The 16,238-nt window shown below is 39.8% G+C and overlaps 1 protein-coding gene across 1 annotated transcript; it reads right to left on the reverse strand.

Annotated features, from left to right (window-relative positions):
- Positions 1-11,749: 11,749 nt before the first annotated feature.
- Positions 11,750-16,214, reverse strand: CCDC71L (coiled-coil domain containing 71 like). Its single transcript, XM_025380864.1, has one exon. It carries the CDS (start codon positions 15,926-15,928, stop codon positions 15,221-15,223), a length of 708 nt encoding a protein of 235 aa, XP_025236649.1. The 5' UTR covers positions 15,929-16,214; the 3' UTR covers positions 11,750-15,220.
- Between the last annotated feature and the right edge of the window lie 24 nt (positions 16,215-16,238).

Genomic DNA, 16,238 nt, shown 5'->3' on the forward strand with positions numbered 1-16,238 from the left:
ACACATGCACTATATTTTTAAAAATAAAAAGATCTACTTAGCAAATGGTGCTGGAACTAATTGAGTATCCGCACAAAAAGACAGAAAAAGGCCAGGCGCAGTGGCTCGTGCCCATAATCCCAGCAGTTTGGGAGGCCAAGCTGGGTGGATCACTTGAGGCCAGGAGTTCAAGACCAGCCTGACCAACATGGTGAAACCCCGTCTCTACTAAAAATACAAAAAATTAGCCAGGCGTGGTGGTGCATACCTATAATCTCAGCTACTCAGGAGGCTGAGACATGAGAATCACTGGAGCCTGGGAGGCGGAGGTTGCAGTGAGCTGAGATCACTCCCCTGCACTCCAGCCTGGGTGACAGAGTGAGACTCTATCTCAAAAAAAAAAAAAAGAAAAGAAAAGAAAAGAAAAAAACAAACTTCAACATTGTATCAGATCATATACAAAAATTTACTTTAAACGTATCATAAACCTAAATCTAAAAGCAACAGATATAACATTTTTATTTTAAAAAAATAGAAAAGTATTATGACATTGGGGTAGGCAAAGATTTCTTAGATCACAAAAAGCATAAGCCATATTCATTGACGGTGACAAGTGTATCATACTAATGTTAATAATAGGAAAAGGTGAGTGTGGAGTATATGAGAACCTTCTGTGCTATTTTTGCAAGTTTTCTATAAATCTAAAACTAAACTAAAAACTTCATATTAAAAAAGCATCAACAATTAAATTAAAAATGAATAAATTGATAAAAGCATTTGCTCTTTGAAAGACACTATCATAAAAATGAAAAGACAAATTATAACCTGGGAAGAAATATTTGCTGATCACATATCTGACAAAGGAATTGTATGCAACATATATAAAGAACTCTCAAAAATCAGTATTAAGAAAATAACCCCAATTTTTAAAAATTTGAATAGAAATTTCACTAGAGAAGATATATGGATACCTTATAAGCACATGACAAGATGACTGATGCTAGTCATTAGGGAAAGGAGATACCATCACATACCCATAAGCATGGCTCAACTGTAAAAACAGTACTGTAAGCTGAGAGAATGCAAAGCAACTGGAACTCTCATGCGTTGCTGGTAGGATTGCAAAGTGGTACAGACCCTTTCAAAAAGAGTTTGGCTGTTTCTTAAGTATACACCTAACATGCAAACAAATAATTCCTGTCTTAAGGTGTTCACTTAAGAGAATTGAAGCATATGACTATACACAAATATTCATAATCATCAGAAACTGGAAACAATCCAAATGGCTAGAGCTGGTAAATGAATAGATTGTGATATATCCACACAATGTAATGCTTTTCAGCAAGAAAAGGAATGCGGTATTGATACACACAACATTAAAAAAAAAAAAAAAAAAACCTCGAAAGTGAAAAAGTGAGATGTAAAAGGCATATATAGTATATTATTTTATTTATCTGATATTCTGGAAAATGAAAAACTATACTTTTCTAGTGCTATGGTCTAAATGTTTGTGACTCCCCCAAATGCATATGTTGAAACCTAATCTCCAATGTGATATTAGGTGAGGCTTTTGGGAGATGATTAGCTCATGAGGGCTCCATCCTCATGAATGGAATTTGTGCCCTTATATAAGAAACCCCAGAGAACTAGTTAGTCCCTTTTACCATGTAAGGACACAGAGAGAAGGCACTGTCTATGAGGAAAGGAGCTCTCACCAGACACCAAATCTGCCAGTGCCTTGATCTTGGACTTCCCAACCTCCAGAACTGTGAGAAATAAATTTCTATTACTTGTGAGTTACTCAGTTTAGGGAATTTTGCTATAGCAGCCCAAACGAACTGAGACAACCAGAGACTGGGAGTAAAGGGAAGATATTGACTACAGAGGTGCATGAGGAAACTTTCTGGGGTGGTGGAAAGAGTCTATGTCTTGATCATGGTTGTGGTTACACCACTGCATACATTTGTCAAAACTAATCAAAGTGTAGACCTTAAAAGTGAGAATCTTACCATATGTAAATTGTACCTCGATAAACTTGAGTTTAAAAAATAAAACTGAGATCATATCGTCTATATTATTTTATATACTGCCTCTCTTTCTCACTTAACATCAGAGCACTAAATATGCCATGAAAACATGACTTTAATGACTACCTCAAATTTTACTGTGTGAGTATATGGTAACTCATTTAATTTTTGTTCTATTGTTGAACATTGTTTAGTTCCAATTTTTTAAACATGTATTCTCACATCAACATCTTTGTGTAGCAATTCAGTCTTTCGTTTCATTATTGCACTGGAACAAATTCTAGACATGAGCCAAGGGTATGAGTGCTAGTTTAAGGTTTTGAAAATTTACTGTCAATTTTCTTCCCAGACAAGCTTACATACCTATTATCAGAAGAGTGGGTCTATAATAAAAATCTTAAATATATCTTTTTTAAAGAACATGGCCGGGCGCGGTGGCTCAAGCCTGTAATCCCAGCACTTTGGGAGGCCGAGACGGGCGGATCACGAGGTCAGGAGATCGAGACCATCCTGGCTAACACGGTGAAACCCCGTCTCTACTAAAAAATACAAAAACTAGCCGGGCGAAGTGGCGGGCGCCTGTGGTCCCAGCTACTCGGGAGGCTGAGGCAGGAGAATGGCGTGAACCCGGGAGGCGGAGCTTGCAGTGAGCTGAGATCCGGCCACCGCACTCCAGCCTGGGCGACAGAGCCAGACTCAGTCTCAAAAAAAAAAAAAAGAACATAAAGCAATAACACAAATAGACGTTTATTCAAATTACTCTGGGTTTGTAAGAAAATGAATAAATCTACAGAAAAGACAGTCTTCTGTGAAATTTCCAGAGATCCTCTACAATCAGTTTTTGAATAACATTTTCCATTTAGAAGAGAGGTCATTTATAATATATTGTTTTGTATAATGAAGAACAATTAGCAAAATAATTCATCAAAATCCTATTTATACTTGTACTTTCAAGAGCAACCATTTATTTCAACTAAGATGTCTCCCTTCTTTTAACCCTTTTAACCATTAGTGCCCACAACAAGTAAGATTGTTAGAATTTTCATAGGAATATTTCAGTGTTACAAGTCCCGTATTTCACAATAAAATCCTAAGCTCACAATATTTTTTCATGTGCTGATGCCATATTCAAGGCACAATTTATGCTAATAGGTGACCCTTCCTTATAATAGAAAAAAACAACCTTATTGAGTTTCTAACAATGTCCCTATTCACACATTAGCTCTGCTGCAGCTAAGATAAACACATTGCTTACCTAACATTTTAACTATAAAGTACCAAAATAGAACAGTAACTAACTGTTGACAAAGTTGAATTCAGTTTCAAAATGTCTTCATGGTGAGTAAATAAAATTTCTGAACCTGGGTCATGTGATCCTGGAGTTCTGATCATCATCTTTCATTGCCGACTTTAAAGATAAATAATGTTTGTCTGAATAGCTCCATCTGAAACCCTCTTTTCTGAATTATTTATACAGGCATGAATTTTGATAGTATTGTTTCATGTAGAACTTTAACCACATCATGAAACTTCAGAATAGAAGGAACCCTGATTTGCCCAAACCCTCACAGCAGGTTAGCAGCCATACAGACTTCGAACTCAGGTTCCAAGCCTTGGGCTCTTCAGGCTCACTCCCCTCTACCTCTCTCTCTGTTCTACCTTGGCTGAGGTAACACATTTGACTGTACATGTCAGGTTTCTCCCACCAGAATGCTCAGTCTGTTAAGTGAATTAGAATCACACCAATGAAAGTTCTATTCCCAACCATCCTTAATATTCCATTACATCTTCCAGAGAGACCAAAGCCAACTTCTAAAATCAAAGAAACATATTTCAGATTTTTTAATAATGTACACTACTAGCACATCAATGTCTACATCTAATTTTATTATCTGTTATTTTTAGGACTTTTTTTTAAAAGGAAAATGCCACATTTTGAATAGACAATCAGAATAAATAAGAGATCCCTCCACTGTGATCTTCCTCTCTCTCTCTTTCCCTCTCTATCACACACACACACATACACACACACACTCACACACACACACACACAGAGTTTCCCACAGACTATTGGTAGATACACTACCAAGGAACCTACCCAAGCAATGCCAAGGCAACAAATCTCCCCCAGCCAACTGTTGGGTTTTAGACAAAGCCAAGTCTTTCCTCTCAGGGCTGGAATGCCATGGACTGAGGACCATTCAGCTCAGACATTCTTAAGAAGGCCATCCCAGGCCAGGTGCGGTGGCTCACACCTGTAATCCCAGCACTTTGGGAGGCTGAGGCAGGTGGATCATTTGAGGTCAGGAGTTTGAGACCAGTCTGACCAACAAGGTGAAACCCCTTCTCTACTAAAAATACATAATTAGCCTGGTGTGATGGTGCATGCATGCCTGTAATCCCAGCTACTTGGGAGGCTAAGGCAGGAGAATCACTTGAACTCAGGAGGCAGAGGTTGGAGTGAGCCAAGATCACACCATTGCATTTGAGCCTGGGCAACAAGAGCAAAATTCCATCAGAAGAGAAAAAGAAGAAAAAAAAAAGAGTAAGAGGAGGAGGAAGAAGAAGAGGAAGAGGAAGAGGGAGAAGGAGGAGGAGGGGAAGAGGAAGAGGAAGAGAAAGAGGAGGAGGAGGAGGAAGAAGAAGAGGAAGAAGAAGAAGAAGAGGAAGAAGAGGAAAGAAGGAAGAAGAAGAAGAAGAAAGAAGGAAGAAGAAGAAGGAGAAGGAGAAGGAGAAGGAGAAGAAGACAAGGCGGGGGAAGGGGCAACCATCCCAAAGCAAAATTGAAGGAGGCAGTGTGTCCATCAGTCCACTCTCCACTCCTAGCATTTCTCTCTCCTTGTGTCCTCTCTCCTTCCAGGTCTCCAGGCCTCTTGTTCCCCTGCGGTCCCCAGTTCCAATTACCTGAGAAGCCTATCTCATGTTTGACTCCCACAGCAAAACACTCTAAAAACAAAAGTCTAAGAAAAGCTAAGCCTTCCCAGCCAAATGAATCAGCAGAAGAAACACTGGACAGAGGACCAGATGATGTAGATTCTCTTTCCAGCTATCCCACTCACTAGCTGAGCAACCCTGGGCAAACCCTTTGGCTCTCTGGACCATAGCAGTGAAAGGAGTGAGGTGGGCTGGGTTGTTTCTGGAGGTTGTACTGAGCCACACATCTCATGGTCTAGAAAGGCTACACCTTAATTGGAATAAAGGGCCATCCAGTATCAGGGAGTCAGTGAGTGAGAGAGATATTTCAGGTGCAGTGGATGCAGCAGGTACCCCCTGGCAGCAGCTCCTCCTGCCATGCTCTTGAGAACACACTATGGAGCCCTCAGCCAACTGTCAAGCTCCACACTCAGAGGCTCCGTAGCCCAATCTGCATTTGTTCCCCAGGTTTGCATAGTTACCACAAACTAATTTGTCTCTTGACCAAATACTTCAGCAAAAAGCCATTGAATGTTTATCAAACCCTTAGGATATACAATTTTGACGAACCCCTTCTGGCTTATTTTGCTTTGTTTTAAATATTCAACTTGACAGCAAACTAGATTTTCAACAAAAATGTTTGTTTCACCAAGATAATATACATGTCCAGAAGTCCTTTCACTATAGCCATCTGTATCCCCAGAGCATTGGATTCTACCCTATACATAATTAAAGAAGCAGGCATTCACCTGCCAGTGACAATGAAAAAGCAGCAGAAGGTCACAGAGTGACCCACCTAGTGTAGTAGCTGTGGATACAGAACATAAGAAAGAATCACCTACCAGCCTGCAAGTGCCATGGGGCAGGGGTTTTATCTGTAGAACAGATCCTGTACACACAGGCTGTCTTAGTCTTCTCAGGAAGTTATAACAAAATGCCATACATTGGGTGGCCTTAACAACAGACATTTATTTCCCACAGTTCTGGGAGTCTGAGATCAGAGCACCAGCATGGTCAGGCTCTGATGAGGGCTCTCTTCTTGGTTTGCAGATGGCTGCCTTCTCACTGTGTTCTTACACAGCAGAGAGTGAGACAGCAAGCAAATTCTCGTGACTCTTCTTTAAGGGCACTTTTCCCATGATGAGGTGCCTACCTTCATGACCTCATCCAAACCTAATTACTTCCCAAAGGCCCTGTCTCCAAATGCCATCACATTGGTGGTTAGGGCTATAACATGTAAATTTGGGGGCTATAGAATCCATTCCATAACAGAAGCCTTCAATAAAATTTTGTTGAATTTCTCAATAAAACCATAGGTGGATAAATGAACTGAGAAGAAGAAAGCAAGCAAAGTGTGACTGATGTAAATCTACCTGTTCTATGGAATTATAAGGAAAAACACATGCTTTTAGCCAAACCAGCCATCAGATAAACATTACAGGGAAAGTTCTATTAGTGGTGCTTTTTTCTCACGATTGCACAGGGCAGTCGATCCATCCTACAGCTGTGAAATGTGTGTAAGTGGATACCATGTGATGGGGGCAACAAGTTCTGGTACAAAGGAATGTAAAGGTCAATTTTCCACGTCTGTTAGAATGTGAACTTGCATTTAAAGACTCTTGGAGTCCCCCTCTTCTTGTGTCACCACCCCATTTACTCACACATATCTTGTTTTTATTTGAGTATTTTTTGGCTGTATGTCCATTATCCTGGGTTTTTTGTTTGTTTGTTTGTTCATGCTGTAGTTTATCTAAGTAAAACCTGGGAATTAGAACTTTATGAAGGTGTTTAGGAGGGAAAAGAGAATCAGAATGGACTCAGAACCTTGTCCACCTTGTCTCATAGTGGTCCACAGAGTAGATATCACAATAAATTAGAAGAAGTGTCTGCAATGGGAGCTGTAGAATTCCAATACAGAGGCTCCAGGATGGCAACTGTGGGAAGGAGGGCTTAAAGCTCTCTATGACTCCCCATGTTTAGATTTGTGAAGTCTACTTTTTATAGACTTTACAAGTAATTTGAGACGAATGTTATATTAAATAATCTTCTCTTTTACCTGCTTGTGGCAATTATAAGAGGAGACATACAGAATGTCTTTAGACCATACAGATTGCCATGAGATCCTCCACCAAACTAAACAATCTAATCACAGGAGCAAAGGAATTTGTGCTTTTGTTCATTCATTCATATTCATTTCCCCGACACTGAATGAACACCTATGCTGTACACCATGAGAAATGCGAAGGTGAACAAAACAAGGTTCCTAAATTGATTTTCTACATCTTGGGATTTCACAATCCTACAGGAGGTTCCTCCAGGGGCTGATTAATTTATTTCACTTCCTCTAAAAGTGTTTATAAAGATTAGTAGAGAAAATGAGATGAGATAGATGTGGTTTTAAATCCCAGCTCTGCCACTTAGATGTGTGATATTTGGCACATTTCTTAACCTATCTAAGCTTCAGTTTATTCATCTACTAAATATGAATGAATCCTATCTATCTCATAGGATCGTTGAGGTTTACTTAAAAAAAATTAAAAAAAAAAAAAAAAAAAAAAAAAAAAAAACAAGCATAAAGAGCCTGGGATGGTACCTGGTGCACAGTAAGAATTAAATCAATGTTAATTTGTTTCTTCTATCATGCCATGTTTTCCTGATTATTTTGCTATCAGCTTGTGCTGAATCTTGTACATCACTGCACTCCTCACAACACCTACAGCATCCTTTCGCACATACCACTTTTAGTGAATTGGACCTCAATCTCCCATATAAGTTTGGCTCTAATAGACATTTTATGGACTGCAGCCTTTGTTCTTTGCTTCTAACACATGCCAATACAAAAATTTCAAGTAAGCAAACTGAGGCTTTATAAAGTCTTTTACATTACTACTAATAAAAGCTAACATTTATTGACTTGAGGCAAACGATGTTCCAGGCACTATTCTAAAGTGTTTTACATGTGTTACCTCATTGAATTCTCATAAGAGCTCTATGAGGTAGGTGCTATATTGTGCCTGTTTTTACAGCTGAGTAAACTGAGGAACAGAGAGGTTAAGTAGCTTGCTAAAAGATCTGCTGCCAGCAAGAAAGGGAGGAAGGAGTTTTAAACCAGGCAGCCTGTCCCCTGAGGCCAGCCTCTTAACCACTGCACCACACTACCTCTTGCTGAGAGATTCTGAGGTAGTGATGATAAATGGTATTGGGTTGCAGGTACAATAAGAGACATCAGAGTCTACAGCCAACTCATTTGGTCACAAAATGCTAGGAATTCATCAAAAGTGTATTTGATAGGTATCTCTAAAAAATTATAACTCCATTTACAGACTGCTTCTGTTACACATAAAACTGAAGCAACACAACTAGTTATTCTGTAAGATTTGGGAGCCAGTGTTCCAGGTTTGTCTGAACCCCATAAACACAATTTATTCATTCAACACCACTGAGCACTCTGCACATGACCAGCAATGTTGTAATGATACAGAGACGAGAAAGACGAGTCCTGCCAATGAGGAATTCACAATCTAGGAGGGAAGAGGAGAGAAATACATAAGAAAGTATAACAATAACAACATAAATACCCAGTGTGAAGTACTGTGGGCATGTAAGGGTAGAATAAATATCTTCCAAGATGCTTTACTTAATAAGGAAAAGGGAGAACTTCCTTTGAGAGTTCTAGAGGCATCCTTCAAGTGGGCTCTCATGAGCACATTTTTCATTCATTTCATAACAATTGAGAGTTGAGCCCTGCTGAGCCAGCACCTCCCAAGATAGAAGTCTCCTCTTCTCAGCTGACTTCAAGCAAACCTGAATATTCTGCACGTCTTCAAACCCTCCCTCTCTGCCATCCAACTCCTAGACCTCTCAATGTCTAGCTTTCTAGAATAAACAACATATAAGGTCTAATCAGACCGTTCTTTCCAGAGACAGAGTCTCCATTATGTTATAGACCATTTCAATGGAATCCTGTCCAAGCACTAGAAGAGGAACACTATGAACCCAAGTCTCACATGCTTGGTTTTATGACAATTTAAGTTTGCCGGGTTTGGGTTAACATAGTTAATGTTATTACCAATCTCAGAGCTGATTTTGTATAAAGGATGGAGAAGAAAACAACTAATACATAAAAGACTTTTTTTTAAAAAAGCTCCGCTGTAAAATAGAGGAAAACATATGGGGAAAATGTCTTTTCATTTCATTTTAAGAGCAGAAGGAACAAAACTTCTTTGGCATTGAAGAAGAAAGGAATAATAATAAAAAGCCAACTATTTGAAGGCCAGTTTTACAAGAGTCCATGTATCCACTTTGGAAAACTGTTTGGCAGTATCTACCAAAGATGATCATTTGCTATGACCCAGTGTCTCAGCAAATTCATTCCTAGATATATACTCCAAAAAAAATACATGCATATGTTCACCAAAAGACATATTTTAGAATATTCATCAAAGCTTTATTTATAATTGTTCCAAACTGGAATCTACCCAAATGCCTACCAAGACTTGAATAAATATATTGTGGAATATTCACACAGTGGAATTCTATACATCAATGAGAATAAATGTTCTACAATTATAGTACATAAAACAATATAAATGAATTTCACAAACATAATTTCAAGTGAAAGAAGCTAGACATATGAACAATAATTCCATTTATGTAAAGTTCAAAAATAAGCAAAAAATGTGCTGTAAGAAATCAAAACAATGGTTACCTTGGGCAACAAGGTGAGTAGGTAATGATTGATGGGGTGTTAGGGAGGACTTCAGGGGTGCTCAAAACTGTATTTTTTTAATCTGAGTGCTAGTTCCATGAGCCTATTGAATTTATTAAAATTCATCAAACTGTACATTTTTATACATGTTTTTGCTTCAATAATTCCTTTACTTTGTAAGATTTAGAACCCTAAGTCACAGTCTTTTTTTTTCCTGTACTCTTTAAAGAATATGTACTTAAAAAAATCCTTAAAAAGAGAAATATGTACACATTTTACAGTTAATTTTACTACTTGGAAGAATCTCAATTTAACTTTTCTCTGAATATTTTCAGAAGCTAAATAAGTCCAGTTTTGAGTCCAGTAGACTACTTATTCAAATTTTCTGAGCTAAACATAGTGTTTGGTGTTACTATGATTATTACCTTCCAATTGGGCGTTAGGTATGTTTATTATGTTACAGATCATGGTTTAGAATGACATTTACCAAGACACAAGAGAGTGATGACAGTGAGAAGTCATTAATTTTGTGAAATCTACAGTTAGGCTCGATTTTTAGCTTCTTGTTCTTGTATGACTTTCATCTAATAATTTTCCAGGAAATTATTTTGTGTCAACTTCAGATAACTGCAACTTTGGCTTGTTCACCAATTTAGAGGATGTTCCATTATTCTTTGTGCTATGAGAAGTTAGATCTAAATTACAGGCTTTATATCTGACATCCAAAAATGAGTGTGTCAATGCTTCAAATACAAGAATATTTTTCCTTTCAGTAATAATTTTCTGGTGTTTCAAGCACAGCTATTGTATTCACTTTGTTTCCATTAACACCTGAATTGTAAACTTTATACAATTGTAAACTGATTCTAGGTTGGTTCTATGCACATAAATTAACATAGTTTATAAGCAACACTTACTGAGCTTACTCTAAGCAAATATGTAGTCCAAAACTTTTGTAAGTTCTCTTGGATCAATAGCTTTAAATCTATTACTGTTATAAATTCTCATATAGTTTAAAACACATAACAGCACATTCAAATGTCTTTTAGAGATATCATAAAAGAAGACCTGAATTTAAAAAAAACTCCAACAATCAAAATTGTAATAAATCAACTTAATCTAATCTCCTACTGCATAGTCAGCAAGCTAAAAAAGTATGTAATTTCCTTACGTCTTCAATTTTATTCATGCACAAATTCTCTTCTCTTAATTTATCTTACAGCTTTCCCAGACCACACAATATTCTTGGGATGCTGAGAAACCTGGAGAGCTAAATTCACAACGGACCACTCTCAGTATATATACCTATTCTCACTGTGCATACCTCTAATTAATAGCATTTATTTAGTACTTCCTATGTGTCTAGCATTACTACCCTTTGAAAGGGGTGGTTATTAAGCCTTATAATGTCCTGATACTTTCTTTCACTAATCACATTTGATAGTTGAGGAAGCTAAGGCACGAAGATTTTAAGTAACTTACCTACCATCTCAACACTTGCAGGTCACAAAGGTATGCATAATAATTCCACCCCACGCACTGTGACTCCACAACTATTACACTACGCTGCCTCCAACTAATAGGAACTCAGGTACAATGACAAATGTAGCCCACACAGTACTATCTATGAATCCGGCCCTTGCTGTGCTGTTCACTAATACTCCACTTCTGCCTTCTAGACTCTAATGAAAATTCTAGCCCTGCCCTTATTCTGTGGAACAGCCCATACCACTGGTACTAAAACGGAGCACTCTTACTTCCTTTCATGCTATGAAAGAGCAAGAGCTCTAGACCTTTTGCCATCGTCACAGGGGGACCTCTGGTCAGAATTTAGAGAATTCTGAATTTTGATGCATTTTTTTGTACGATATTTTATTGCTGGCAAACTGGTTAATAACTTGGGCTTGTAGCACCATCCTAGAAATTAGCTAGATAATTAAAGAATTGATGGAACACAGAGTCCTGAGATAGCACAAAAAACAAATCTCAAGATTTCTGGGAGTTTGAAGTTCACAAAAAAGTCAAAATTTATCAAAATGTAAATTAAGATGTTTTCTGAGTCACATGCAAATACAAAATACTATTTCAAAAATGTTCAAATCATTAGAAAAACTAGACACTATGTATTCTCTAAAATTTATTTACAATTAATAAGTTAAAAAGCAAAGTACAAGCAGATTATAAATCTCAACCATAAGTACATCAAACTGTCCAGGGAAACACTTTGAGTCCATTACAAACAATTGTTTTCTAAAGCACTTAAGACATAATAGTCTATCAAAAAATATTTTAAACACACCAATAAAGTAAATATTAGGCATATGCGTCCATTAAAAACCATTAGAGTCCTGTCGCAATCCTTAAAACAATGAAAAACTTTTGAGTTCAAAATTGCTCAGATATTTTGTATTCAAATATTTTTAAAATTTACTGAAGAGTTTTCTAAAAAATAGTACTATCATTTGCACACAGCAGATCAATAGGTGTCAGTCACCAGCTTAAGTTACACTTGTCAATATTCAAACTTGAATAAAATAAATACACATCACAACAACGACACTTTGCACTATCAACAATGAAGCTTGCCCTCAACAATTACGACGTTACTGGTTTTAGTAACATAAAAATACATTGCTGGTTGACAGGAAGGATAAAAATGACATCAGGAATCTCAAAAAGTTATGTGAGGTGCCAGTCACCACATTTAGGCACTCGGGAATTAAAAATCAAATAAAAGCATAGCAAGGTGATGAATTTCCTCCTGGCTTCCCCCTCTACTTGTGCCATATAAGATAAAAGAGAAGGCAAGAGAATGAACGGAGATCATGAGATTTCTTTCAAAAACTATACACAAGCTAAGCTACAGACTTCACTTTAGAGGACAGTAAGTGGATGCCTCATCATAAAGGCCACTATGCCAAGTTTCTTTTCACATTCTGCGACAAAGTACCCATGAAATACTTTCACTTTCCTATTAGTATACCAGTCAACTACATTAGATGTTGCTTCACATTTTAAAAGTTGTAACATAGGTTTTAACCAAAGGAAAGGGCAAAAATAAAGACTTTTTACATCTTATTTCACAGACTAGAAATGGCATAATTTTTTAATAGCCCAAATGAATACCATTATTGAATTCAAGATGGATAATCAGATCCAAAATGGAATCAGATAGCCCAAGTAATCCAAAGAAGCATTTATGTGAGTTCAAGTATGCTAAAGTAACAAGGCATAGGAGAGAAAAATGTCAAGAATCTCCGTTAAAATAAATGAATGGTGTCATTGGTTATGTTTCACTTGTGTGCTGAGCAGTTATCCTCCCAGTTAAGCCAAATTTCAAAATCCTCTGGAAAACTATCTAGATAAGCTATATGTCAAAATTGCATTCTAATATGGCCATTGGGTTTATTTTTAATTATTATAAAACTATATACAATAGTGAAGTTGTACAAATACATTTTTCCCAGGTGCTAGTTAGCTATAAAAGTTAACAATGTATTTTTAGGAAGAAAACCCTATGCATCTGAAATACAATTGGCAATGGAAGCTAATAACCAAAAGAATAGTCTAAGCTTCCTATCACAAATATAATTTAACACTCTCCATCTTCTAAGGAATTATTCATTTTTATTTACTCATGTGACAGTGTTTGTACAATGCATTATCATTGAGTAGTGAATAAAAGACTGAGGCTTACTAGAAAACTGGCATCAAGTTATATATGTGTGTGTGTATATATATATATATAATTTTTTAAGAAAACAAGAACACTGAAATTAAAGTCACAACACTCCTATATGGACTACTAAACTTGAAATACTCATTTCAGAAAGCTATGCCATTTGAGTTCTAGGAACACAAGAGTCAAAATTGCAACTCTCATTATTTTCCTAAGAAGCTGCCAAGCAGAGATAAGTTTTAGTATTAAATATTTCACATGTCAAGTTCCAGCCCAGTATGGATCGTTTCATGGCAGAATACTTAAATTTGAAATAATAGTGGTACAAAAACACTCCTTGACCCTTTAGGTATTGCAGTAAAAGCTGGCTGTGGCACTGCTGGCTAAAAAACTATTAAGTTTTCCTGCCACAAATGACCAAAGGCACTTGGATAATCAAGAATTTCACACTGGGCCATATGGTATAAACACTATAAAAGCATAAAGAAGGGTCAGTATTCTGTGTGGCTCGCCTGTTTGATTCCTGCGGTCTTCAGCTGTCAAAGACCTAGAACTGCAAACATATAATGAGTGGCAAGAAGATAAAAAAAAGTTGGGACAAAAAAGTCAACTAAAAGTCAACTAATTTTCATTATGTTTGTAAGACTGATGAGTATTAATCTAGACATTTCTTGTTATCCAACAACAAAAACAAAAAGGATATAGATTTCGCCCAAAGTAACCCCAACCAGTTATTTGATACCAAGAAATGCCTCCACCCCTCTTGATCATTAATAGCTCTAAGAATTCTAATGGGTATTCTGTTTATCATTTTAGTCATAATGTTTACACACATGCATCTCTCCTATGCAACTCGTATTTTAAAATACATTATCCTTGTAAAATACAAGTATTTAATACTTGTATTTTACAAGGATAATGTATTTTAAAATACTTTAATGCATACTACTTTAATGCATAATATTCCTGGATTTGTATGTTAGACCAGGACAGGGGGCCAAATCATCTCTAGTCGGATTCCAGTGACTCCTGTAACCAAAACCAGTTCTTCACAATTTATTCATTTTTTTAATCACACGCCATATGGTTTCAATGCATTTTTTTATTCAATTCAAAAGAACTTAACAAGTTAACTTTTCCTAAACAAAAGTTTTCATGTGTATTCTACCATTTTTAGGAGCTCAGTAAATATAAACATTAAGTTTCAATATAAAACCTTTAAAAACACCTTGAAAACGTTTAAACAGTTGTATTCTGCATGTCTTTGTTTGTAATCACTGAGCCCATACAAATCCTCGCACTACTAACAGTCACAAGCTTGAACCTCTTAAAAAATATCCTCGATCAAAGCTTTGGAATCCAGTAAAAATTAGGAAACGAGTGGGCTTCAGAATACCCTGAGCACAAACTAGTGCAACACCACATGTTCGAACTTCTGTCCGGAAAGAGGGGTGGCAGTGAAACAGAAAAAGGGGGAGATAAAGAGCAAGTAAATTCTGGCTTTATTACACAAGCACGAAACCAAATTCCTTTGGAAAAATAATGTCTTCGGAGGACTTCCAGACCAGTGAGGTAGAGTCCAACAGGGAGAAAACGGATCTGCCCCTAAGGTCCTGGAGACGTCTCAATCTGGGGTCAGGAAGAAAGGGACCTCCCCTGCGGATCCAGCTGTCCCCTCCCTCCGCAGGCCGGGTGCGGGAGGCAGCAGAGGGCACACCTGCCCCGGCGTCCAAGACGACGGCGCCGCGACCCGGGACAGGGACAACCATCCGGTGACTTCTTCGCGCGTAAAGTGCACTGGGGGCCGGGGTCCTGGCCGGATCTGTAAACACTCGACTGACACTTGTTCATTCCTCCGGGCGGAAGCTCTGTCCCACGGTCGGGGCCGGCAGGAGGCGCCCTGGAGGCCGCGCCTCACGCCCGGGGCACCGGGAAGCGGCGGAGCCTCACCATGGGTTCCAGGTTCACTCGCAAGACCTGGCGTGCCCTACGCCGCGCCGCCGCCAGGCTGCGCTCGCCCCACACGTCGCTGCCGACGCGGATGGTGGGGAAGGTGGTCAGCGTCGGGGTGGCCGCCCTCCAGATCTCCTCCAGGGTGCGACCCCCGAAGCAGGGCCCGGGGGCCACGGGCTTGGCCGGGCAGCTCTCCTCGGGGGGCGGCGGCGGCGGGGGTGGTGACCGGGGCTTCCTCCTGCGGACAGCTGCCGCCCGGGCTCCGCGGCGCCTCCTCCTGGCCGCGGCGCGCGGAGCCGGCCGGCGCGCCTGGCCGCGGGCTGTGGGGGCACCCGGGGGATCGGGCACCAGGGCCCGGCAGGAGGAGTAGCCGTAGACGTCCTTGCTGCGCAGGATGTGCGGGGAGAACTGGTGCTTGAGGCTGCAAAGGAAGCTCCAGAGCTCCGCGTCCGAGCTCATGAACTCTGTGCTGCGGGGCATGAAGAGCTTGAAGGCGTCGCCCAGCGCCTTGGTGCTGTCAGCCAGCGACAGTTGCGACCGCGAGTACACCACCTTTTCCTCCCGCGCCTCCAACCCGGCCCCGTCTTCTGCCCTGAAGTCGCCGCCCCGGGCAGCCGCGGCCGGGGCGACCGGGGGCCGGCGCCGCCGCCTCTTCATGCTGCGCCGCATCGAAGGCCGCTCGGGGCCGCTCGCGCTCGCCGGGTCCCACTACTGCCGCCGCCGTCCCAGTCCGCGGCGGCTCCGCGGCGGCGGCCGCTGCTGGCGTCTCTCGCTACTTTTCTCGCCTCCGCCGCCGCCCCTCCCCCTCCGAGGGCGGAGGACGCGGGCGAATATCCTGCCGCCCGGTACAAGATGGCGGCCGGCGCCCACCCCTGGGCTTTGTCATTGGACGGCGCCTCGCCCCCCTGGTTTCTCTTTCTTCTCCTCTCTTGCCTCTTTTCGCCGGCTGCCTTTCTTTAAATGTGCCCGCCTCAGGCCC

Source organism: Theropithecus gelada, chromosome 3, assembly GCF_003255815.1.
Source record: "Theropithecus gelada isolate Dixy chromosome 3, Tgel_1.0, whole genome shotgun sequence".
Lineage (NCBI taxonomy): Eukaryota > Metazoa > Chordata > Mammalia > Primates > Cercopithecidae > Theropithecus > Theropithecus gelada.